This window comes from Ptychodera flava (genome assembly GCF_041260155.1).
Source record: "Ptychodera flava strain L36383 chromosome 3 unlocalized genomic scaffold, AS_Pfla_20210202 Scaffold_25__1_contigs__length_14229661_pilon, whole genome shotgun sequence".
NCBI classification, from domain to species: Eukaryota; Metazoa; Hemichordata; class Enteropneusta; family Ptychoderidae; genus Ptychodera; species Ptychodera flava.
Window position 1 is genome coordinate 6981289 of NW_027248279.1, and position 26816 is coordinate 7008104.

At 36.4% G+C, this 26816-nt stretch overlaps 1 protein-coding gene across 1 annotated transcript in view; it reads left to right on the forward strand.

The window, feature by feature from the left end:
* LOC139125324 (HAUS augmin-like complex subunit 5) overlaps positions 1 to 26816 on the forward strand; it is a 106804-nt gene that overhangs the window by 28852 nt on the left and 51136 nt on the right. Inside the window, exons 9-13 of the mRNA XM_070691423.1 lie at positions 1344 to 1471; positions 1745 to 1823; positions 6617 to 6774; positions 8670 to 8832; positions 9555 to 9635. Coding sequence (XP_070547524.1) covers positions 1344 to 1471; positions 1745 to 1823; positions 6617 to 6774; positions 8670 to 8832; positions 9555 to 9635 — 609 coding nt within the window. The remainder of the gene's footprint in view (positions 1 to 1343; positions 1472 to 1744; positions 1824 to 6616; positions 6775 to 8669; positions 8833 to 9554; positions 9636 to 26816) is intronic.

Sequence of the window (26816 nt, forward strand, 5' to 3'; positions counted from 1 at the left end):
TTTCAAAAAACTAAGACACTGAAATTTTTTCTTACACCAGGAACTTTAAAATGAGCCCCCATAAGTGGTAGATCAGAAAAGAATTGTTTGAATTTGAGAGTCCGAATATCTGTCCCTGAGGCACATTCTACCGTGAGAATGATACCCCAAAAGTAACGGTTGTACCACAAACAATTTTACCTAGGGGTTCCCTGCACATATTACCATAGGGGATCGCACATAAAATCCGTCCGGGCCCCACGAATAGGGATGGGTTAGGGGTGTCTAAGCACATGGTTCTTATTGCTATGGTTTATTTTAATACGTTTGAATATGATATGTATAAGATTTATACCACCAACCTTTCTTAGCAGCTTTTGGTGTCTGTCTTATTTTAGCACTGGTTTTGTGACGATTTCTTTTCGTCCTTCGCCTTGCGACGTATTTGTCCTTTGACAATCTTGACTTTAGCGCAGTTTTGTCACCAGCAAGTTATACCTTGCTGGTGTGTTCGTTGTTGACTTTGTCAAAGTTAATCCGGTGATAATCTGGTGACAGCGTCCACAGATTAGTAATTTACCCTTGCTTACTTTGGCTAATTAGGCACTCAAACTCATCAGATAATAGACTAAATTACTACCCTTGCTTGCCTTGGCGAATTAGGCAATCAAACTAGTAAGATAATAGACACAACACAGTGACAAAACTTCACTTAAGATTGTCAAAGGACAAATACGAAAAAAGAAATTGTTACAAAACCAGTGCTAACATAAGACAAAGACACCAAAGCTGCAAAGAAAGGTTGGTAGTATAAATCTTTATTAGCAATACATCATTGTCAATTAACGGTTAACATAAAATAAACCATAGTAAGAAGAGCTTTGTCCTGAGACCAAGACACCCCTACCCCTGGGGACGGACTTTGGTGGAATTCCCGATGATATTACCTAGGTTTTCCTTTGTACATAAGAGCTGTCATGACACCCCTACCCCAGGGGACGGACTTTGGTGGAATTCCCTATAATATTACCTAGATTTCCTTTGTACATAAGAGCTGTCATGACACCCCTACCCTGGGGACGGACTTTGGTGGAATTCCCTATGATATTACCTAGGTTTTCCTTTGTACATAAGAGCTGTCATGACACCCCTACCCCTGGGGACGGACTTTGGTGGAATTCCCGATGATATTACCTAGGTTTTCCTTTGTACATAAGAGCTGTCATATCAAGAGAAAATAGAAATGCTACCCTCGGTACGTGAAAGCAGTCAAGGGACAAATCATTTACCTTTACACCCAAACCATTAAATTCCTCGAATATTACTGCTGATATAATCTATTATGAATAATAACTTGTTGACAGGATATTCTACGAGATTACAAAGCTGGAAAAGTTGTTCTATCATTGGCTGATAATGCTGGACAGTCTGCCTACAGTTTGCGGGAGATGACATCTAGAATCGATATTTACAGAGACATCGAACAGCTCAAGTAGGTCATGAATTTTGTTACTCCTTTTATCTTTTTTTCTTATTTTTTTTCCCTCAGTAACGCTTTCATATGGCAGCAGTTGGAGATGAGGCAAAGGAACAAAAATAATGCTGAATACTAGACACTTCACTGGAAATAGGATGATATAAAAGTAACAAAGACACTTAAACATTGCATATTGCCCAAAAGTGGATAGGTGGATTGTTGAAAATCTCGATAAATTTGTTCCTAACATGGGTTCTGAATTTTCATCAAATTTTTGTTTGTTGCTAGGTTCAAGTATGAAAGAGGCAGTCTGCAAGATGTGTCCACACAGCCCAGCCCATCACTCACTGTCCGCAAACTGTTGGAGGTAAGTTAAAATGCAGCCAAAACATTCATTGTGTCTGTCAGCATTGACTGTTCCCTGCTTTTCCGCTTAGTTTTCTGATGACATGGAGTGTTACTGCTTTGAGAGTTCCTTCCCTGACGGCAAAGAAATGATTTGTGTTTGTCAAAAACTTCTAAATACCCGCCTTTGGAACAACACAAAATTATCTTGCCCTTCAGTGTTTGCCCAAGACGCAAGCTGTGTAGCCTGCATCGTCAGAGAAGTGTATTCTCCGGGGTTCTGTGTTTTGCAAATAATTACTCTGCAGTGAGAAATCCCAAAGTGAACAATTACATCGTTGGTGATAGCGTGTGTGAGAACTCGGAATTTAATTAGTATTCCTTGAGGAAAGCTAATCTTGTTAATGCAGTTGGAGAAGGGGAAGGTGAAATTGGCTTCGGTAAAATGAACGTGTGTGTTGCCATTCTAAGAACTGTCTTTGCAGAATTCTGCAAATTCTACAAATACAGAAAGTGTGTAGAAATGCCAATTCCCAGCATCCCATCAAGTCAATAGAAATCATTCCCTATGAAGTCAATAGAACAACAGTATCTCACTGTAGAAATAACGGGCCACGCACTGACCATTAGCGTTTATTTGTGGGCAAGGGCGAGAGGAAAGCCCAAAATTAACGGATGAGGCTTGCCGAGCCTGTTAATTTGGCTTTCCTCGAGCCCGCACCCACAAATAAACGTTAATGGTCAGAGCGGAGTCTGTTATTTCCATTATATTATCAGCGAACCCAAGAAAACCGTCAAAATTTCTGAAAATTTCAGGAGTGAATGACAACTGGGCCACAGAAACTGAGCAATATGCGACGCACTGTCACGCTGTGAAAAATTGGCAAATCCGGAGATGCTTTCAGAAAAAAGTATCTCAACTTGACCTACAAATGCTCCATTTTATTTTGTGATTGATTATGATTTATGTTTGAGCTGTAAAGTTATGATACTTTGAGTTGTTAATCTTATTATTCATATTCACGGGCATGTAAACAAACCATTACTGTGTATTTGTGGTCAGTCACGTATTTCAGCTCGACCAATCAAAATGTGACGGGCAGGGCATGGTAATGTAATCTAAAATACCTCTATTTCTGCAGTAAAATTTGATTAATATACATATTAAAATTTGTACTGCCCAAAAAAACTTTATGTCCATCATTGAAATGAAATTCTCATTTAAAAGAGCCAGTAACACAGTAAAGCATGTTGAGATGCACAGTATCCAGCTTGTCCACTCAGCCTGTACATGCGTGGTCTGCATTGTTATTGTTGACAAGTGAATTCTGGTCTGCACTCGAATTCAAATGTAAACAGTGCATTTTCATATATAGATGCTAAGTTGAAAAGCTAAATATTGGATGTTTCAAAATGCCTTTGGGAGTAGAACTTGAAATAAACATCATGGAAAAATCATCACAAGTGTCATGTTTGGGCTCATATAAGAAGTATTTACCAGCACTGCTGTGATACAGGAAACTCATCAAAATTATTATCTCCATAACGTTATTGATATTCAGCTATCAGATTACTGAAAGGGACAATAGCTGTTAATGTAATGAGATCTTTATTAGTTTTTTCTGTAAAACTAATATATTGTATTTCTCTTCCCCTACAATGTATCAAAATATATAATGTCAGCCATGCCAAGACAACTCATTGTATAGTTGACAACAATGCAAGTTTTAGAGTAAAATTCATTGGGAAACAAAGACAGGCATTTCAATTACACAGATCAAGTTGACATGTTGAATGCTCGACATTTTGAAATTATCTGGGGGATGAATAAAGCACTCTCTTTTAATGTAGAACACACCTCAGGGACAGATATTTGGACTCTCTAATTTCTACAAGTTTTTTTTAATCTACTACTTTTGGGGGGCTCATTTAAATCTTCAACATCTTGAATTTCAAATATCGGTAATTTGTTTCTCTTGCTTCCAACTTTGCACGGTGATCCCTGATTTTTATTGTTGATTTTATAAGAGAATGGTTGAAAGTTTCATTGAAGAAAGTTTGAACAACAGATTAAATAAATTTTTCACTTTCGAGGCGCATACCACCCTAATCACTACGAAAATGCTAGAAACCACATCAAAGTTTAAGATTATGATTTATCTTTATGTACAGTGGCCAAATCTGTTAATAGTGTATGTTTGTGCATACTAGTATGTCTTCCAACAACCAAGTTGAAAGAAAACTACTTGAGTGGCAAATCTGCAGACATGTAAAAATTTATGAATGAAATACACAGAAGTGACAAATTTGAATGGATGTAAAAACTCATATCAAATTTGAATGGATGTAAAAAATATCAAATTTGAATGGATGTAAAAAATCATATCAAATTTGAATGGATGTAAAAAATCATATCAAATTTGAATGGATGTAAAAAATCATATCAAATTTGAATGGATGTAAAAAATCATATCAAATTTGAATGGGTATTTGAATGGATGTAAAAAATCATATCAAATTTGAACGGATGTAATCATATCAAATTTGAATGGATGTAAAAAAATCATATCAAATTTGAATGGATGTAAAATCATATCAAATTTGAATGGATGTAAAAAATCATATCAAATTTGAATGGATGTAAAAAATCATATCAAATTTGAATGGATGTAAAAAAATCATATCAAATTTGAATGGATGTAAAAAATCATATCAAATTTGAATGGATGTAAGGAATATAAGGTTATACAAAGACTGACTCATAATCCTGGCAACAGCAAAAACAAGAAAGATGTTGACCTGGTGAATTCCCAAGTGAGAATATTCATGAAATTTTCTTTCATTATTTCTGCCACTGACAGGATGATGTGCGTATGGAAATTGTCAACGCTACGGGAATATTAGTCACTAAGTATATTCACTCAGACTTTTGAGAATGTAGATGATAGATAGTGTCTGTGAGGAATTGTGTACTATGAATGTACATTGGCTCTTATTTCATTAGAATGTGGATGATATGTGGTTTGAGCCCAATAGAGACATCACAAGTGGTTTAGCTTTTACCGTTATAGTGAGTTTATTTTTTGAATTAGTTGTCAAATAAAAAAGTGGAAATGGACAGGCCCAGTTGCATGAAATACTACACAGTGGAGTTGAACCACTCAGATAAATGAAATCGAAATCATCGTGTGCACAATCTGTGAATGAAGGGCTTGCTAACCTGTTGTAATATAGCGCCCTCACACTCTGATTGAAGAGTGTTTGTTAGGGGTTGCTGCGTGATGGCGCCCTCACACGGTTTGAGAGACATGCTGGTATACGGCCCATTCTGGCATTGAGAGTGCAGATTGACAATATCTTAACCGTAGTGTGTATGATGTTGATGTCACTGTCATGCAAAATTAAATTAAAATGAAATATGAAAAATGGGATCAAGTATTATGTTGAAAATATCCTTCTAAATCAGAAAGGTGTTACATAAATTTTGATGATTTTATTTTTAAGGTAAAGGCGGGAGGCCTAAAATTCTGAAGAAACCAAGCATGAAAAAGTTATTTTTAATTTCTTTGTCAAATCCAGTTGTAGTTTCAGTCCTTTAGGTATCATTATTTTCTTATTTTTTTCAATCATTATTTTATTTAAGCCATTCAGAAGCACAGTACTTCCCATTATTATACACCTACTGCCGTAACCTATGGGAGTTTGACCGTCCAATAACTTTCCGTATTTTGTATAGTACGCGGAGTCCCGAATACGGGAGACGCGCGACGCAATTTTATTTCAACAATCGCGCGCGTTCCACTCATATCGCGCGTGCCGCATCCCTCAAAATTTACCATAGAATAAGTTATACGGACGATGAATGGAGGGAGGTGTATAATAATAGGGTTATACACAAAATACGGCCCTGTATGGACTCGGGCTCAGTGAGTGACGTAGGCCTATTGGACTCGCCTTCGGCTCGTCCAATACGTCACTCACTGAGCCGTCTTCCATACAGGGCCGTATTTTGTGAATAACTTATAGTATACAATGGCATAGTTAGGCAGCCCACTTGCTGCAGTGTGTCCTGAAACATACAGCTTTCATCGCCTTCACCTATTTAGGAATAGTCTTGTGGTCAAGGGGTACCATAAATACAGTCGAGTAAATGAATCCTTGAAGATAATCTGGCATAACACTATCCCAGTGTTCTTGTGTTCTTCCTGAAAATTTTGACATGACAATCCTTTATTGGATCAACGTATTCACTACTATGTATGTTTATTGGGAATTATGTTACCATGCCCTGCCTGTCGCATTTTGATTGGTCGAGCTGAACCACGTGACTGACCACAAAATACACAGTAATGGTTTGTTTACATGCCCGTGAATATGAATAATAAAATTAGTAACTCAAAGTATCGTAACTTTACAGCTCAAACATAAATCATGAATGGAGCACTTGCAGGTCAAGCTGAGATACTTTTTTTCTGAAAACATCTCCGGATTTGCCCATTTTTTGCAGCGCGCGTGACAGTGCGTCGCGTATTGCTCAGTTTCTGGGCCCAGTTGTCGTTTGCTCCTGAATTTTCGGAAATTTTGACGGTTTTTCTTGGGTTCGGATATATAATGGAAATAACAGACTCCGCTCTGACCATTAATGTCTATTTGTGGGCGCGGGCTCGAGGAAAGCCGTTAATTTTTGGCCTTCCTCTCGCCCTTGCCCACAAATAAACGTTAATGGTCAGCGCGTCGCCCGTTATTTCTATAATAGTCATGCCTGCCTGTTTATGGCTGTAACATCCTTTGAATGATCTTGACTTTGATATCCAGGATGCACAGAATGAACACATTATGCACTTTGTAGAGCAAGAGAAATTCCTCCAGCAGTCCCAGAATGCGAGAGGAAATCTTGGACTCCTTCAAGAGCAAGTCCATGAACTTTTGATGAAAATATATCAAGGACAAGCAGGGTGTCTGGAAATGGCAAAGTAAGTACAGTTTGTATAAAGAACAGGTGCTTTGAGAATTCATTTGTAATGGAGAAAGGGAATCTTGGTCTTGTTTCTGAACATTAGCATGTACTTGTTGTGGAGGTTGATACCTACATAAAAGACCAAGTCCTCCTCCCTCTCCTTGCAAACTCTAATTTCCACAGTCCATCAAGAGGATGGTCAAATTCTTTTATTGATCCAATATGGCTATTTTCAGGGTCCATTGGCAACTGGAAAGTCTGTGAAAAGTCCTTGACAATGAAAATTATTCCTGAAAAGTCTGTGAAAAGTCCTTGACAATGAAAATTATTCCTGAAAAGTGTTGGAAAATTGACAAGTGACCTCTGCTTTAGGAAATTATGAAATTATTACCAAATTATCCATCATGATATCATAGAAATGATCTGTAAAATGATATGTAAAAATGTCATATCTTGAAAATGATTTGTGTAAAGTTGTACATTGGACCTCAGGAAAGTACTTGAAAATTCCGGAAAAGTTCTTTAAAATAAAATCAAGATACTTTGATTAAATTGTCTTGTTACATAGAATTTTGACTTTCCAGCTGTGAAGGTATCTGGCGTTATGCATGTGTACAGTGACCATTCGAAGTTACCCCATCTTATACATAAATACATTTAGTTTAAAGAGATGTACAGTCTGGCATGATGTTTTTATGAACTCATAGAAAGCATATAATTTCAATATCCATATGCTACCTCAATAGACAAAGAGACTGAACACTGCAGCTTGCATATATATCTTAATGTGGTGTCAATGTGGAAGTGGTGATAAAAATGATTTAATACATCATCAAAATTATAATAGTAGAAGCACTAAAAACTGGAACCAGAGAGAAAGTGCTTCTTAAATCACGGTAGCTGATAGACGCCAGTTCTGGATTTTGGTCAGACTTTGGGTCATGAAAGAGATGGCCATAATTGTAGGTTTGTTACTAAATATAGCATCACAGGTATTGCACTGACTGACTAACAAGTTTTGTCTGTGTGCTTCTGTGTTTATTACAGCAGTTTGTGGTCCTAACCTGTGAAATATGATTTATCTAGTTTTAATCTTGACACTTGTGGTAACATGGTACTAATTTCACCATTCCTGTTAGAGTAATATTTCGAAAACCTTGTGAGAAATTTTGAAGAATATGTGTTTCTGCATTTTAATGATTGATCTGTTGTATACTTCTTTCATGAATTTGAAAAATGCCATACAGAATAAAACAATTAATGAATTTTTACTGTTTCCAGGTGGTCAAAGAACTGTGCCTGTAGCCTATGACTCTTTGGATCAATCTTGTGTTCTACATGTTTTTTCTGCTCTAAGAATTTTGTGTTTGACTGGCTTCATTCTAATAGTTTAAAATTGAAGAGGACATTGTTATGACTATGTCTGAAAATAGCCAAACAACCCAGTTGATGCCCCTATGAATGTCAATTGTACACCGAAAGGTTGCAGGATTATTTTAAAGGGCCAGTAATCCTAACTTTTGACAATTTTTTTTCATTATTTATATTTTATATGTCAATTGCAAGTTTCTACTCTACTCCCATATGAATGTTGAAACACCCACTATTTAGCTTGTCAACGTAACGTCTATATGTGTGAAATGCACTGTTATTGTGTACATTTGAATTCTAGCCCGGACCAGAATTCAATCGTCATCAATAACAATGCAGTCAACACATGTACAGGCTGAGTTGACAAGCTGAATACAGTATATCTCAACATGCTTTGGGCAGTAGAACAAGAAACTTTGGTTACATTAAAACAAAAATTAGTGAAGTTAGCATTACTGGCCCTTCAATAGCCTTATGATCTCATACTTTTCAAAGTAACCAATGCTGAGGATCTACATGTTTGCGACCTTGTCAACACAGGGCAGCGTTTGAATCAGAGATTGACCTAGCATCTGAGAGGGTACTTGTGGAACACCTTGAATACGTGGTTGAAGAACTGGAGCTAAAAGCAACAAAGAGTGAAGCCGAGAGAGCCTCCCTGCAGCAAAAATACAGTAAAATAAAGAATTTCAACAAGGTGGTGGTAAGTCAACACCATTTATATGGTTTTACCTGCTTGTCTTTCTGATGTTGTTGTGCTTACACCTGTACATTTTGTGGAATTGGGATGGGGAGTGATTTAGAATGCTGTGCTACAGTCTGTTTCACACACCATCTATACTTGCAAGTTGCATTCTTTGCCTGAAGGCCCTCAGTATGTTGTGCTTCATATATATAGAACAAAACAAATTCTGACCTAAACATAAAATTTTGTTTATTATTTCATACTGAATTTTAGCAGAGAATGTAAAAGTGAAACCTACACAAGTGATGGTTGTTGGTATCTATGCTATAGCTGCGTAGACTACAAGTGGATGTTGAGAGTTGAGGTGCCAGTGAATTAATCATGGGTTCTAGAATAATTATCCCATGGACATTACCATCCGATTATCTCCCACACATCTGGGGTAAGGGATTTTGACAGTGTAAGGGAAAGGGGCAAGGTAAGGGATAGGGACAGGATAGGGACAGGGACAGGGATAGGGACAGGGTAAGGGATAGGGACAGGGTAAGGGATAGGGACAGGGTAAGGGATAGGGACAGGGTAAGGGGACAGGGTATGGGATAGGGACAGGGTAAGGGTAAGGGATTGTGAGAGAGTATGAATCTGGTGGGTAAATATCCAGGGGGTAGTTCTAATATGACCGAGTCAAGACTTTAGTTTCACACCCACAGCTGTTGTCATATTATATTTTTCACTGACAGGAGGCCAATCAGAACCTAATCCAAGTGTTGCTGAAGCAGAACAATGATGCCAAGGGAAAACTTGAACAGAGACAACACGAGGTAGGTTATGTGAAATATGAAAAACCTGAATGTTTTAATATGCCATAATTAAGGTAGTATGCTCCTCAAAAGTGAAAGACTTACAGTTATGCTCAAACCTGCCTCTGGAAATCTTTGAACCATTCTCTTTCAAAATCAAGAATAAAAATCGGGGCCCACTGTGCAAATTATGGTACTCGAGAACAAATTACCAAAGATTTACCGAGACTCTATATTCAAAATGGCCACCATCCCTGTGTTAACTCTGTGGAGAAAAATGTAATTTTCGATTTTTGAAAAACTATGACTCCAAGAACTTTAAAATGAGCGGCCACAAGTGGCAGATCAGGAAAGAAATATAAAAGTTTGTGAGTCCAAATATCTGTCCCTGAGGTGCATTGTACCTTAATTGATGAGCATATTGCCTTGACCATCCCGAAGATAATGAAGTCTTGTTGTTATCTCAGGACGTGAGAGATCTTTGTGTAATATTGCGAGGTTACTACCAAATACCTCAAACATCAGCACTGCATGTTGCTCTATGCGAAGGGGAGGGTGATGCGTGGTTCAGATAATAATAATAATAATAATATTTATTACTTAAAAAAAAACGCTTTACATGTAAAAACATCTCAAAGCGCAGTACAAAACTGTTCTAAAAAGATCTAAAATACTGTTTAAAAAGATTGTTTTAAGATTAGCTTTAAAACTGCTAAAAGAGCAACATGCGCAATAAAAATGGCAGCCTATTCCACAAACGTGGAGCACAAACGGAAAAAGCCCTGTCACCGTAAAAAGCTGTATTACAAATGGGTTGATAGAGCATATTTGTACCATGAACGGAAGAACGTAAGGCACGACCAGAAGAGCAAATGGTTAATAGTTCCTGAAGATATACAGGGGCCATGTCATGTAAAATCTTGTATACAATACAGAGAATCTTAAATTCAATACGTTTCTGTAGGGGTAACCAATGTAATCTACTCAACACAGGGGTAATGTGATCTGATTTCTTTGTTCTGGAAACTACACGTGCTGCCGAGTTCTGGATTAACTGAATCTTATTGAGTAGATTGCAAGGCAGACCATAAAGAAGACTATTACAATAGTCAAGCCTAGATGTTACAAAGGCATGGACTAATTTTTCTGTCGAGTCTTGATCTAAAAGATGTCGGATTTTACTTATTCTCCACAAAGCAAATGACGCTGATTTACATAAATTGGAAATGTGTGGTTTCATAGACATACATGAATCAAATAATACGCCAAGATCACGGACTGTAGGTGAAGAATGGACGACGACATCACCAACTTGAATGTCGCACTCCCGTGGTTGATTCCCCTTCACAAACTTAGAGGAAAATCTGATAACCTCAGTTTTACCTTCATTGAGAGCAAGCATGTTATTGCTCATCCACAGACGGATTTCCCAGAATACAACTTTCAACCTGATCACAGGGGAAATTATCACGTGAGCAGACGACATACAACTGGGTGTCATCAGCATAGCACATAGTTTCCAGCTTGTGTTTAATTATAATGTCCTCAAGAGGTGCTGTGTATAAAGTGAATAACACGGGTCCAAGTACGGAACCCTGGGGGACACCACAATCAAGTGATTGTACTCCTGACACCACCGACCCAACACTCACTTTCATCATTCTGTCTTGTAAATATGATTCCATCCATTTAAGAACTGTGCCATTAAAACCAAATCTGTGACGAAGTCTATGTATCAAAATTTTATGGTCGATGGTGTCAAAAGCGGCTGACAAATCAAGAAGAACTAAAATAACATTATCCCGCTTGTCAAGAGCCCTCAATACGTCATTTTGGACCCTAATGAGAGCGGTTTCGGTACTATGACCTTCTCGGTAGGCTGACTGACATTTCGCAAATAAATTATTGTTGGCCAGATGTGAATTGATTTGAGTTAAAGCAGATTTTTCAATCAACTTAGATATGTATGGTAAGTTCGAAACTGGTCTGTAGTTTTTCAAAACATTCTTGTCAAGACCCGGTTTCTTCAATAAGGGACGTACAATGGCTGATTTACACAACTGTGGAAATTCACCTGATATGAATGAGGTATTAATTATATGCATAATTATTGGCGATACCTGGTGTATACACTGCTTTATCAGAACTGTTGGTACTGGATCTAGACTTGAGGATTTGGAAGGTAATGAACTGATTAATTTCTCAACAAACTCAATGGTTACTGGTTCAAAGGAACATAAACTGAGTCTAGAGTCAACAGAAATGTCAGATGGTGGAACAAATGACATCTTCTCAGAATCTGCTCATCTTCGAATGAAAAAACTTAGCAAAGATATCAGGTAACTCAACAGGATCCAATTCCGGAATGGTGGAAGCTAGTGCACGCTTAGTGCCGGCAATGTCATCGATATTCCAAACAGATCTTTAGTGTCAGCATTAGCAATACGACTACGATGAAACGATGAATGTGCTTCTCGCAGTTTGGCCGTGTACTGATTCCGAGCAGATTTAAACATTTCCCCATGGACAACAAGACCAGTCTTCCTCCACTGTCTTTCAAGCTGACGGAGATTCCGACGTTCCGGTAACAGATCTTCAATAAACCAAGGAGCACGAGCTTTATCCAGGACGTACTTGTTAACAACAGGCGCAACCTCATCAATGGCCCATGTCATTGCATGTTGTACATCTTCACAAGTTCGTCCACACATACACACAGATATCCATGTGCATCATTTGCAGTATTTTCATAATAGCTCTATTATTATACATCTTACATTCATGACTGGGATGTCAGATGGGCTGAGTAGTGACAATCTTGTGCAATTTTGTAGTTTTTCTTCCAATTTGCATCAATAGTAACTTTTTGAGCTGTTTTAACATAACGCGTCATTTGCAGCACTGTAGCAGATTTTCAGTGGTTTGTGTCAATTTATGACAGAGAGAATCAAGAATTAAGAGCTGTCAGGGTAAGCCAAGATTGAGTCAAACAGTTCTACGTTGCAGTCTGAATAATAGATCTGAATTGACATTAAAAGGTAGAAAAAGGCTGGCGAAGTGTTGATATTGAAAAAAAAATTCTATAGCTTATATATTCAGTTTTTTTCCATTCTTCATAGTAGACCAGTAATGTTTTAGATCTCATGAGTTGTTGACTTATTTATTTATTTACTTATTTATTTATTTGTAACATATCTTGTTAAATTCTATTGTCTTTACTACATTGTTGTTGATAAATATCTTTATCTAATGAATCAATGATAAGATTCTTGATTTATATGAATAAACAAGCTTACAGTAGATATATAGATAAGTATATGGCAACCAAGTTTTACATGCTCAAAAGTCAGAAATGTAACAGGGATCTAGAAAAAGCTTGATGTGAAGCTTATGTAAATCTGGCTCCTGTAAGGACAATACTTGACTCCAGGACCTGACTCCAGGATGATGACATGAGATGAGCAAGTTGATCCCAAAGTGATACGAGTGATGGCAAGAGAATGATCTAATTATTTGTTTGACATGGCGTGGCTGAAATGAGCATAATTATATGTGCATGAATGTCAGCTTGGAGATGAGGTAAAATGACTTTTAAAAGAAATGACAGCATCATACATCCAAAATGGGACATGCAAGGAACAGCCGTGACAACATTTTTGTAAGCAATAATTACAGGAATTTGCAAACATCATCCAGAAACAAAATTAAGCTTAAACAAATGACATAAAAAAGTATGATGAAATTTCAGAAATTTCGAAAAGCATGGCATTGTTTGCTGTGAGTGTGGTATCAGCAACAAATATAGACATTACATTCTTTTTATAGATAATTGAATATTAGATTAATCGTCCAATTTCTTTTTATAATAATTTATCATGGTAATACTGCAGGCAAATGAGTAAACAAAGTGAAAAACAACTGAATAAATCACAAATTTTCAAACAAATTTTAAGTGCAAATTCAGAAATAACAGAAAATGTGAAATATATTTGATGTGAAGTGTTAAGTTTTCCAAAAAAAACTAGAATGGATCCTCAGTTAGCATAATTACACACTCCATATTTGGAATGTCACACATTCCATAGGATGCAATGGTAACTTGTTGGTGACATAATGAGCGGTTAAAAAATGCCTCCATTCTATCTTTACAGTCAAACATGTGTAGTGGTCACAAAAGGACCAAGAAAAAGTGACCACTATATAGAGGTCGCTTTTCTTTAAGGGTTGGTGTGGCATTGCTTTTGGCACAAGTGATGTGGTGAATTTATGAAAAGATAACTTACATTAAATTCAATACCATAAATCTCTGAAAATCATAATATGTGCCTTTAATTTCTGAGACACTTGTGAAGCAGCTATAAAATTTGTCAAAATAGACTCAATTTTTTGCTCTCAGTCTAAGCATTTGTTGACAGAGGTCACTCAAAGTCAGATATGTTGACCAGTATACACAGGTTTTGTACAAGTTAGAGCAATTACATGTGGCCACTGACCACATACGAGAGGTGGCTATTCTGAAGAGGCCCTTTGACATGTAAAATGTTTAGCGACTGCCCTAAGGTAACCACTATAAGGAGGTGGCCGCTCAGTGTGGGTGACCACAAAGACAGGTTTGAGTTCTTTAGCTCTACTGTCAGGGACATTGACCTTATCAAATAGGCTGATTTTCTGTCGTCGTCGGTCTGTTGTCCATCCATCTGTCAATCATCCGTTGTCTGTCAACAATCATCCTCTCCTCTGAAACCACATGTCCAATTGCTTTGAAATTTGATAGGCAGTTCACTTGGGGTGACCTTTAAGATAGCTTTGTTCAAATGCTGGTGAAATTTGGATATTTGTAATTTTTGGCATTTTTTGCTGTTTTTGGTTTAAAAAGTCTTCTCTGAAACCGCATGTCTGATTGATTGAAAATTTGATATGGAGTTCACTCGGAGTAACCTCAGTTAGGTTTGTTCAAATCATTGTGAAATTTGCACATTTGTATTTTTAAGTCAATTTTGTCATTTTTGGTCAAAAAATTTACAAAAATATTCTTCAAAACTGCTTGTCAGACAGCTTTGATATTTGGGATATAGGTCTCTAGGAGTGACCTATTTCAGATTTGTTCACATGGTGCAAAAATATGCAAATTTGTATTTTTAAGGCAATTTTTGTCACTTTTGGTCAAAAATTTATTCCACCAAAAGTGCTTGTCTGACAGCTTTGATATTTGGTTTACAGGTTCATAGGGGTGATCAAAATGTAATATATTCAAATTATGATGAAATCTACAATTTTGTATTTTTGGTCGATTTTTGCTAGTTTTGGTCAAAAAATTTGTTTCTCAAAACTTGCTCGTCTGATAGCTTTGATATTTGGTATCAAGGTTCCTACAGATGAACGAAGTGTGATGTATTGAAATTGTGATGAAATCTGTAATTTTGTATCTTTTGGGCAATTTTTGCCATTTTCAGTCAAAAAACGTCATATCTCATAAACTGCTCGTCTCATAGCTTTTATATTTGGTATACAGGTCCTAGGAAGGTTTTCTTGTTTATGATGTATTGAAATAATGATTAAATCTGCAATTGTGTATTTTTGGGGCAATATTTACCATTTTTAATCAAAAATGTGTTTCTCTAAAAGTTTGTCTGATAGCTTTAAGTTGACATGTTGTTAAAGATGATCTGTGGTATGGTCACATTATGATGAAATCTTCAATTGCGTTGTCAGGCCATCCTGAAATGAGCTATCAAAGATTTCCACCTTCTTTATAAACATAGTCGCAAATAGTCATTCTCTACATAACACAACAGAGCTGTATTGGCTGTTAGGTCACTTACATTTCACCTATCTTTTTGAAAAACAAAAAGGCTAACTGATAATCTACGTCGAATTTGAAACCTAGCTTTTCACACATTCTCAGAGATCCACTGTTAGTGATGTCAACTATACCATAGGGAGTGTGACCCTTTTTTAACATTTCCACAACAACTTTTGCTACTGCAACACCTGAAAAGCCATTTCCCCTGTATTTAGGATCTGTGTAGCCAATTCCCACATCACCATACTCTTTGAACATTGCCCAGGAAATAGGACGACCATTGTGTTCATGGATACCGGCCGTATAACAGTACTGAAGTGACATTGAGAAGTTTGGTGGAGGTGTGTCGTTGTGTTCTCTCCATCGGCTTTCAAGTAAGGATGCTGAGTCAGGCTTTAGTACCCCTGTGGTAAAACCATTGGGCAGTGACTTCTGTGCAGTGCTATGAATGAGTTGTAGACTTGGCAAAGTGGAAAGAAAGCATTTTGCTTCACGGACCAGATTAAATCCTTTCTTTCGGCAGATTTCTTTTGTCACTTCTAAAGCGTTTATTGGAATAGTTTCAAACATTATTTCATCTGTCTTCCAATCGATAACACCAGGCTGTTCAAGCAACCATCTCAGTCTGGCATTGTCAGTTGTGTGAAGAAAATAAGCCCCACTCTTGTCTTGGTAATGAAAATTATTTGCTGCACAAACCACAGTTGTGAGGTCAGGGTTTTCACAATCTGTGTCAGTGTAGATGCTGACATTAGGCCAGACATTTTTGGTTTTGTGGCTGTTTTTGATCAGGTAGTAGACTGGGTAGCTGGCTGGAGTGTGTTTGAAGAGATGTCCCAACAGGGCTACCATCTTGCGGGTGGTCAGCTGGTATATCATCTTAGGTGGGCTGATACTGTTCTAAGTTGCAAATAGTAAAACAGCCTTTTTAGTTGTTTTAATGACAACATACAAATAAATATATATATATATATATATATATATATATATATATATATATATATATATATATATATATATATATATATATATATATATATATATATATATATATATATATAAAATTGATAACAAGTAGCAAACAGGACTTAGGCGTTACTCAGTTTCACGCTACATGTGTACTCTGTGTGTGTGTGTGTGTGTGTATATATATATATATATATATATATATAATATATATATATATATATATATATATATATTATATATATATAATTACTACGGTAATTAGAATATATATATACTATATATATAAATATATAATATAATATATATTTATATATGTTATATACACACACACACACACACACACACATATAAGTAACCTTGAGTTCTACAGATAGCTCCTAGTGTTGTTCGTAGTGTGGCTTAGTAATAGCAGATGAAGATATTTACACACATCTACTGATCTGGTTGTATATATTCTGTTTATTGCATTGTTAATGTTGATACAACGCTTTGACCTAAAAGTAGGACTTCATTAAGTATTTTCCTTCTGTAGACATCTTTGCCTGATCTTCAGGGATGATGTCACAAATTTCATTGGTATTGACAAAGCTGTGATATAAACAACAGGGATATTCTGAGGTATCTCATTATTTGAAACCAAATATGAATTTTTAGCCCCTCTGAAGTCACACAGTATATGAAAACCTGTCACAACCCATACATTTATATATAATGATTTTGCTGAACTACAATTTCTACTTTGCCAATCAAATTTTCATTCCATATGCTTTAACAGCTGACACACTTGGCCCATACCTAGTCAACATAAAAGTATCCTTAAACAATGTTTTCAATTTGTTTGTTAAATTTTACTTAAAAATGCATATAACAGCAAGGTTATTCACAAAATACTGGAATTTAATGTCCTGGCCTGTACATCATATCTTTTCCATATCTTCCATTAAACTTCATACCACAGACAATACCTCCACAGTCTGATACACAGTCTGATACATCATAAATTCCATTTTTTGATGAGTTACCTTATTAACGTCCTAAGGCAAGGTCACACATCATAATGTTGAAAATTGACGTACAGAATTGAAATAGTATGGACACATGAAATACATAGGACAGCCTTATCATGTCAAGTGATGGCAACTATGGCCATATACAGATGGATGTGACAGTATGTAATATGCTGTTGTTTGTAAAAGAATGAAAAAGTCTTAAATATTGTCAAAAGTTGAGGTATGGACTTACTTTCAGTGGTGATGGTATGCGTCTTCCCTAGGTAATGCAATGTAGAATACAGGATTGCAGAGCAGGATATCGATGTAAATGAGGACACACAGATTAGTTCTATTGGTTATTTATAACATGCCTCATATATGGAACTTTGCATGTTTGGTTTCAATGGTAACTTGTCGATGACGTCGTAGGCCGCGCAGTCATCATTTGAGTGAAAGTGAGTCAGAACTATTTTAAGCTGGAAAATTTTGCAATGTAAAAAATGTTGAAATTTCATGTTTTGCATAGGAAATTTTGTTTTTAGAAGATTTTGCATAAAAATTTATAAACCGCATAACAGTGGTGTAAATATATCAATGCGCCACTGGATGATAAAATGGTGCCACTTTTTACTGATTTTCATTTGAGATGGAAATAAAGCATTTGATTATCATTTGCCAATAAATCTAAATATTTGGAGTGAAAACTGTAAGAGAGGCATGTAATAAAATTCGTAACTGTAAAAGGCATGTTTGGGCCGTAATATATGATATATCAGTAGATGGCGTAATTATGTTGTTACCAATGCTGTTTATAACATGGCTAAGTTTAATTTGATTTATGATGCAATAACCACAGACCCAACAGTTTGTTCAAACTATTCATTGTATCTGCTCAACATCTAGAAAGTTCTAAGACATCATCTGGTGCATATCCAAAGGGCAGAAGTGTTCATCAAAACACACAAAGACAGTCTATGTGTTACAATTGTAAAGATGTGCACACTGCGGCACCATTTGATTAAGTTTCTTAAAAAATATTTCAGTGCGAAATCCAAACTCCACATCCATGGCCAGAAGTCGGGATTTTTTCATTTTAGACATTTTTACATTTTAGTAGAGCATGTTTGACATGTTAGGTCAGAACTAACGTGACCAAAAAAGCAAACTTGCAAACCTATCGTGTATCGTGCAGACCCAACATATCCACACCTATCGTTTCTAAAATGTCTACCGTGTATGTCAGGTCGGAACTAACGTGCCTAAAATGCCAAACGTGCAAACCTATCTTGTATCGTGCAGACCTAACGTTAAGAACCTATGTCTAACATGTATAGCATTTAGGGCGTACAAATAAGTCCTATTCTATCATGCCAATCATGCAAACCTATCTAACCTACCTAAATTGTCTTTGGGACAACTGTCCCAACGGTAATGTGAGCAGCTATCGCTGAGGCAGGAAATACAATCTGTCTGATTGGCTCATTTGAGTTTAATCACATGATAACCAGCGACAGGTTATTAAAAAAGATGGAACACTGTTGCATGTGAATGTAAGTTGGGCTTATTGGATTTGAAGAAGTTTCTTTCGTGTGGACACTTAGGTGTTATCGAAAGAGAGCTTGAAATACTATGTAAATAACTGCTGTAAGAATTTATTTATTGTATACTTAGTATCAAATTTGGTTCAAGAAACATTGACTATTATTTAATTCTTCTTTTATTGTGAAATTCCCAATGTGTTTTACTCACTTTTCTTTTTGAAAACCCACCATGCTGAATGATAATCTTCAAAGATTTGAAAACCAAGATTTCTAAACATTCTCAGAGATGCATGATAATTTCCACATACAATAAAGAACAAATTATGCATCAAATTGGGGAAATTTACAGAGTATTATGGTAAACTGGATCTTAAAAGGGACGATGTAAAACAGGGCAAAATTGTTCAATGTAAATTCTCTTTAGGATGAGTGTCACTACGGTAATGTGAATAGCTAGGGCTGTGGCAGGAAATAGAAACCATCTGATTGGTTCAATTTAAATTTAAATCACATGTTTACCAGCTACAGTGTAGCAGTTAGGTATCATTGAAGGAGAACTGGGAGTACCATGTAAAAAATCACTGAAAGAATTCATTCAGTGTATGTATGGAATCTATGGTTTAAGATATATTTATGATAATTTAATCATTCTTTTACTTTGAATGTGTTTCACTCACTTTTCTTTTTGAAAACCCACCATGCTGAATGATAATCTTCAAAGATTTGAAAACCAAGATTTCTAAACATTCTCAGAGATGCATTATTATTGATGTCAACAATAGCATAGGGAGCATGTCCCTGTTTTAACATTTCTACAGCAACATTTGCCACTGTAACCTTTGCAAAACCTCTTCCACGGAATTGAGGAACTGTATGGACATTGCCTATGTCACCGTATTCCTTGAACATCGCCCAAGAGACTGGGCGACCATTTGTTTCGTAGACACACGATGTGTAACAGTACTGAAGTGACATTGAGAAGTTTGGGGGTGGTGTGTCGTTGTGTTCTGGCCATTGGCTTTCAAGTAATGATGCCGAGTCAGGCTTTAGTACTCCTGTGGTAAAACCATTGGGCAGTGACTTCTCTGCAGTGCTATGAATGAGATGTTGACTTGGCAAAGTCAAAACACAACTTCTTTCTTCATGGACTAGATGAAATCCTCTGTCCCTGCAAATTTCCTTCATCACTTCTAAAGTGTTGATTGGAATAGTTTCAAACATTATTTCATCTGTTTTCCAATCGATGACACCAGGCTGTTCAAGCAACCATCTCAGTCTGGCATTGTCAGTTGTGTGAAGAAAATATGACCTGTCCATATACGGATAATGAAAATTATTTGCTGCACAAACCACAGTTGTGAGGTCAGGGTTTTCACAATCTGTGTCAGTGTAAATGCTGACATTAGGCCAGACATTTTGGGTTTTGTGGCTGTTTTTGATCAGGTAGTAGACTGGGTAGCTCGTTGGAGTGTGTTTGAAGAGATGTCCCATGAGTGCTTCCATCTTGCTTGTGGTCAGTTGCAATGCCATCTTTGGTGGGCTGACTCTCTTAAAAGTAAGAAATATTAAAACAATTCTTGGTGATATCATGACAACATGAAAGTATTATCATTATTTAGCCCTGATATTTATAACATGGTAATTATAGTTGAATAACTTTGGGTGCTGCTGGTCAGTATTTTACCTTTTGAAATTACAGCCATTTTATGTCAACATCATGCAAAGCTGACCATTTTAAGGAAATAAGCATTGTCTGATCATGAAGTCACACATTGTACAAAAACTAAAATCAAAATTGATGAATTTGATGAATATAGTGCACAATGCAGAGCTGTACAGAGCATTATGTAAATGAGGACATACTGACGACTTCTCTTTTATATTGCTGTCTTTAATATATTTAGAGGTTATAATAGCAAGCGAGTGTATTTGGTTGTGAATGTAAGACCTCTGGGTAAAAATTAGCATATTTGGCGGGAAATTACCCAAATACGTTAATTTTCACCCCAGAGATCTTATATCCACAACCAAACAGTACCCAAGCGCACTGTTTATAACCTCATTATAATATGCTACAGTTAAATACAAGTGGACAACGTCATAATTTAGGACTGAAGTTGGAACGAGGGTTCAGAAGCCGAGCCTCAACACAAACTCTGAAAAGATCATTTGAGAATATGCATGCGTGCACAGTTGATTCAATACAATATGGTAACGCAAAACATTGATATCTCGATAACAAATGGAACTTGAAGAATTTTACTAAAAAAAAAACCGCTCAAAAAGAACTTAAAACAATTATGTTGCTGTCGCTGCTTATACAAACTCTTCATTTGTAGGTTCATCGAGCTCAACCAGACTAAAATTTTACAAATTGAATCAAAATCAATCTCAAGCTGTAGACTTGTTCGACATTATGGCACATTGAGCTCTCAAGCTGGAGTTCGAAATTTGTGAAAGCTCAAAAATATTAATAAGCAGCAGAGGTTTTCTTGTTGAGAATATAAACCCTGGCTCCAGCCAATCAGATTGCTGGATTCCAGCTTAGCATATTATAAATAGATAAAACGCAATGCTGAGGCCTGTGGTGTTTATATATATATAACATGGCTTAGTTATTTTCATCAAGGGTGTAACAACTAACAGGTATCTGCACAACTTCAAAAAAGGCCTTAGACTTCATCTGGTGCATATCCAAAGAGTAGAATTGTTCAACAAAACATGCAGTGACTGTCAATTTGTTAGAAATATAAAGATATGCACATTGCAGCACAATTGAAAAACTTTTCAAAACCCGTTTTAGTTCCATCACAGGGAATTCATGCCCCTTTTTTGTCTGTTTGTTTATGCTAGTTTTTATTATTTATGTATGATTCTCTCCGCATACAATAAAGAATCAATCAGGCATCAAACATATGGGAAATTTACAAAGTATTATGGTTAACTGGATCTTAAATGGGACGATGTAAAACAGGGCAAAATTGGTCAATGTAAATTCTTTTTGGGATGAGTGTCACTACGGTATTAAATGTGAATACATGTAGCTAGGACTGTGGCAGGAAATACAAACCATCTGATTGGTCCAATTTGAATTTAAATCACATGTTTACCAGCTACAGTGTAGCAGTTAGGTATCATTGAAGGAGAACTGGGAGTACCATGTAAAAAATCACTGAAAGAATTCATTCAGTGTATGTATGGAATCTATGGTTTAAGAAATATTTATGATAATTTAATCATTCTTTTACTTTGAATGTGTTTCACTCACTTTTCTTTTTGAAAACCCACCATGCTGAATTGTAATCTTTGCAGATTTGAAAACCAAGCTTTTTAAACATTGTCAAAGATGCAGTATTATTGACCTCAACAATAGCATAGGGGTGTGTCCCTGTTTTAACATTTCCACAGCAACATTTGCCACTGTAAACTTTGCAAACCCTCTTCCACGGAATTGAGGAACTGTATGGACAATGCCTATGTCACCGTATTCCTTGAACATAGCCCAAGAGACTGGCTGACCATTTGTTTCATAGACACATGATGTGTAACAGTACTGCAGTGACTTTGAGAAGTTTGGGGGTGGTGTGTCATTGACTTCCCACCAGCTATGTTCAAGTATAGATGCAGTGTCAGTCTTTATCCTGCCTACAGAAAATCCATTGGGCAGTGATTGTTTTACTGTTGTGTGAACAAGCTCCTGACTCTGCACAGTCATAACAAGACATTTTTCTTCACAGTGCAGATGGAATCCTTTCTCTCGGCAGATTTCCCTTGTCACTTCTAAAGTTTTGAATGGAACAGTTTCAAACATTATTTCATCTGTGTTCCAGTCAATGACACCAGGCTGTTCAAGCAACCATCTCAGTCTGGCATTGTCAGTTGTGTGAAGAAAATATGACCTGTTGATGTAATAATGATAATTATGTGCTGCACAAACCACAGTCGTGAGGTCAGGGCTTTCACAGTCTCTGTCAGTGTAGATGCTGACATTAGGCCAGACATTTTGGGTTATGTGGCTGTTTTTGATCAGGTAGTAGACTGGGTAGCTGGCTGGAGTGTGTTTGAAGAGATGTCCCAACAGGGCTTTCATCTTGCTTGCAGTCAGTTGCAATGCCATCGTTGATGAGGTGACTCTTTTCTGAATGAATAACAAATATTTTAAAGCAACCTGGAGTGATTTTTATGACAATAATCAAGTAGATCTTTATTGCATTGCTCTGATATTTATTGTATTCATAACATACTGATTACAACCTCTAATGGTCAATTTTGTAACATTGAAAGTGTTGTACCACAACAATAGAATTGCAGGCTTTGAGCTTTTCTCATTCATATCATTGAGGGCGCCCAATCAGAGAGTTCTGCACTGTCATATTATTTTACATATTGCTGTGATGTTTCTACAGCATCCAGTTTCATTATAAATTGCATTTTCCACACTTTGGCCACTCACCAATGTTTTAGATACTCCTAATACGTAGGAATTCCCTAGGTTGTGCGTAGTTTGTCTTGATCAGAATAATATGGGAGGGGGCACACCACAGAAATACCTTAGACAGCTTTGTGATATGACAGCAGCTACGTACACACAGATTGAGCCAACAGTGTGTAATAAAGACATGGAGATGTATGGAAGTGAATGAGAAGGTCCTCAATATTGTCAAAGCAAATAAATCATGATATTGTTGTACATTTTGTAACATGTCTATGATGTGCTGTACTGCAAAGCTAATGCCGTGGCTATCCAATCATGCTGTGATGAATTAATACAAGATGCTGTAACTGATAGCCAGGAGAAAAAAAGGAAGCATTTCTTACCCTTCCCAGTTAATGAAACTCTCTGATAAGATTGTCGGTGAGGTAAAGTAGTGAAAATGTGTGACTTCTTAAGCTCCTCTGGAGATGAAATAAAATCACATTTATCATGAAGATTAGGTATTTTCAAATAGTCCAATAAATGGTTCCTCCAAGGAATGCCAGTAGCTGTCTTGAAAATATGCTGAACTATGATCCCTGAGCTATTTCAAAACTTCAGCTAAACAGAGCCCCCTATCTCCATAATTTCTCGCCAAGTTTTCTTCGCCATATGCCTTGAGTTGAACTCTCGTTGGTTGCTCTGAACAATAGTTTAGAATACAATCAAATAGTTTCACAGAGTGTAACACAATTTATGGAACAATGTCATGATTTTAGAGACGTAGTAACACTATGTCTGTGTGATCATAGTGTTATAAAATTCATTGAAAATCATTCATGACTTGTGAAAGCATGGATTTAAGGCAGCTATTTCATTTTTTAGGCAGTAATAATACCCGTGTGTGCCTGATCATAGTACCTTCAACAATACCACAACACTCTACCAGTACATTTTTAGAGAATTGTTTCCATTCGGTGTAGATAAACAGTCAAAAGGCAATGCCTACAAAGCATTAATGCTGCTTGCACCTTGAAAATGGAATACTACTTGCTCAAACAATATTCCTCAAGTGAATTTTCAACAAACGAAAATCCGGCGTCACCGAACATATGTTGGAAGCTGATAATCTAATGTTGATCGACACTTGAAATTCACAATGGCCATGATCCCTGTGTCAGCTCAGAAAAATGAGACTTTAATGCCGTTATATTTGATAGCCACGCTTACCCATTCTGGACACCTGGTACCGCCACTATTTTGTGGTTCAAGATGACTCCATTGCCTTTGTCATTTTTAATATGTTCCTTGGACCTGGTAAATTTCTTAGTTACCTTGAATGATAACGATTATTGGACCTGATTTGATGTCTATTACTTGTAACTGATGAGAAACAGCAAAATGTAATCAATTTGATTTCTTTCAATATTCCATAAGCTGATGAAAAACAAGATGCCTGACAGGTCCTGAAGTCCAAAAGAATTATTATTTCACAGTATGACTGATCTGTGCATAAAACAAGATGCCTGACAGGTCCTGAAGTCCACAAGAATTATTATTTCACAGTATGACTGATCTGTGCATAAAACATTGAGATGCCTGACAGGTGCTGAAGTCCACAAGAATTATTATTTCACAGTATGACTGATCTGTGCATAAAAAGATCCATAAGTGCAACTTCTTGACTCAATATGTCCATTCATCGATCTTTAGTTTTTCTGTCTGAAAAAAAGTTGGTCCAAGATGGCCAAATAAACAATCTGATACCAGAGTGCATTTTAGGTGAACTTTGAGTCCCAGTTTATGGTCCCAGATTGGCCTTTTAGATACCTTTTCATACTTGCAAGATTGTAAAATGATGACTGGTCCCAGATTTAAAAATAAAAACAAGGGGACTCGTCCCAGATTGCCAAAAAAGCCCCCATGATTTGAAGCCAGTCCTACATGGCCAAAAAACACAGCCTGGGATTGCCAAAAAAAAAACAAGCTGGAACGGTCCCTTAGGACACTTTCGGTAAACAGGCATGGTCCCAGTTTGCAGTCTCAGAGTGCAATTTTGGTACCTGTACATACCTCACATGTGCACACAAAGACACTGTTGATTACACAGAATTACTTACCTGCACAGTCTTCTAAATAAAATAGATAATCACACACATATATTGAAAGATGGTAGTTTTGACTCATAAAATCAGCTATGTTGCAATGGTGCATGGTAAAATCAACAAGGCAGATTAAGAAATCAACCAACACAGCTGTGAGCAGTGTATCAATATACTTTAAAAATTTAGTGTTTGACATTGCCTGTTATGATATTTGTAAGTCTTACAAATAAAAATGAATTTTTGAGGACAACCTTTCGATTATTTGACGTATTTTAATTTACATAGACTATGTCAGCAACAATACATAGCATGCAGTGGCATTTACAGAACAATTAAAAACAGGGCCAAAGTCCCTGAAGCTACTATAGACATGGATACAAAATTAAGTGTTTCCTGACTGTATGAAATTATCTCACTAAGGTCATCCTAGGGACCTGTAAACTAAATATTAAAGCTGTCTGACCAGCGGTTTTGAAAAAAATAAGCGACCCAACAGTTGACAGAGCTCTGCTGTGTTATGTAGAGAATAACTTTTTGTGACACATGTATTGATGAAGAAGGTGGATATCTTTGATAGCTCATTTCAGGATGGCCTGACCAAAAATGGCAAAATTAGCTGCAAAAATACAAAATTGAATATTTCATCATAATTTCAATATATTACATTAAGATAAAGCCTAAGAACCTGTATACCAAATATCAAAGCTATCAGATGGGTAACTTTTGGGGAACAAATATTTTGACCAAAAATGGCAAAAATTGACCCAAAAATACAAAAATTGAAGATTTCATCAACTTTCAATATATCACACTAAGACAACCCCATAGGAACCTGTATACCAAATATCAAAGGCATCAGACAAGTAGTTTTTGAGAAACACTTTTTTTATCAAAAATGGCAAAAATTGCACCAAAAATACAAAATTGCAGATTTCATCATATATTCAATATATCATATTTAGTTCATCTGCGGGAACCTGTATACCAAATATCAAAGCTGTCAGACGAGTGGTTTTGATGAAATAAAGTTTTGACCAAAAATGACAAAAAAATTCCTTAAAAATACAGATTTGCATATTTCATCACAATTTGAACAAATCTAAGTTGGGTTATCCTTAGGGACCTGTATATCAAATAACAAACCTGTCTGACCAGCCATTATGAAGAAGAAGATTTTTTACCAAAAACACCTTTTTTGGTGCTAATTTGCATATTTTCAACAATATCAAAATATTTAAAAAAGCAGTCTCTCATAATCATATTTTTTTTTCGAGACAACACATGTCAAATTAGTACGGACATACATACTTACATACATACATACATACATACATGTACATACATACATACAGACTGACGCCGGACGGATACCCATCCA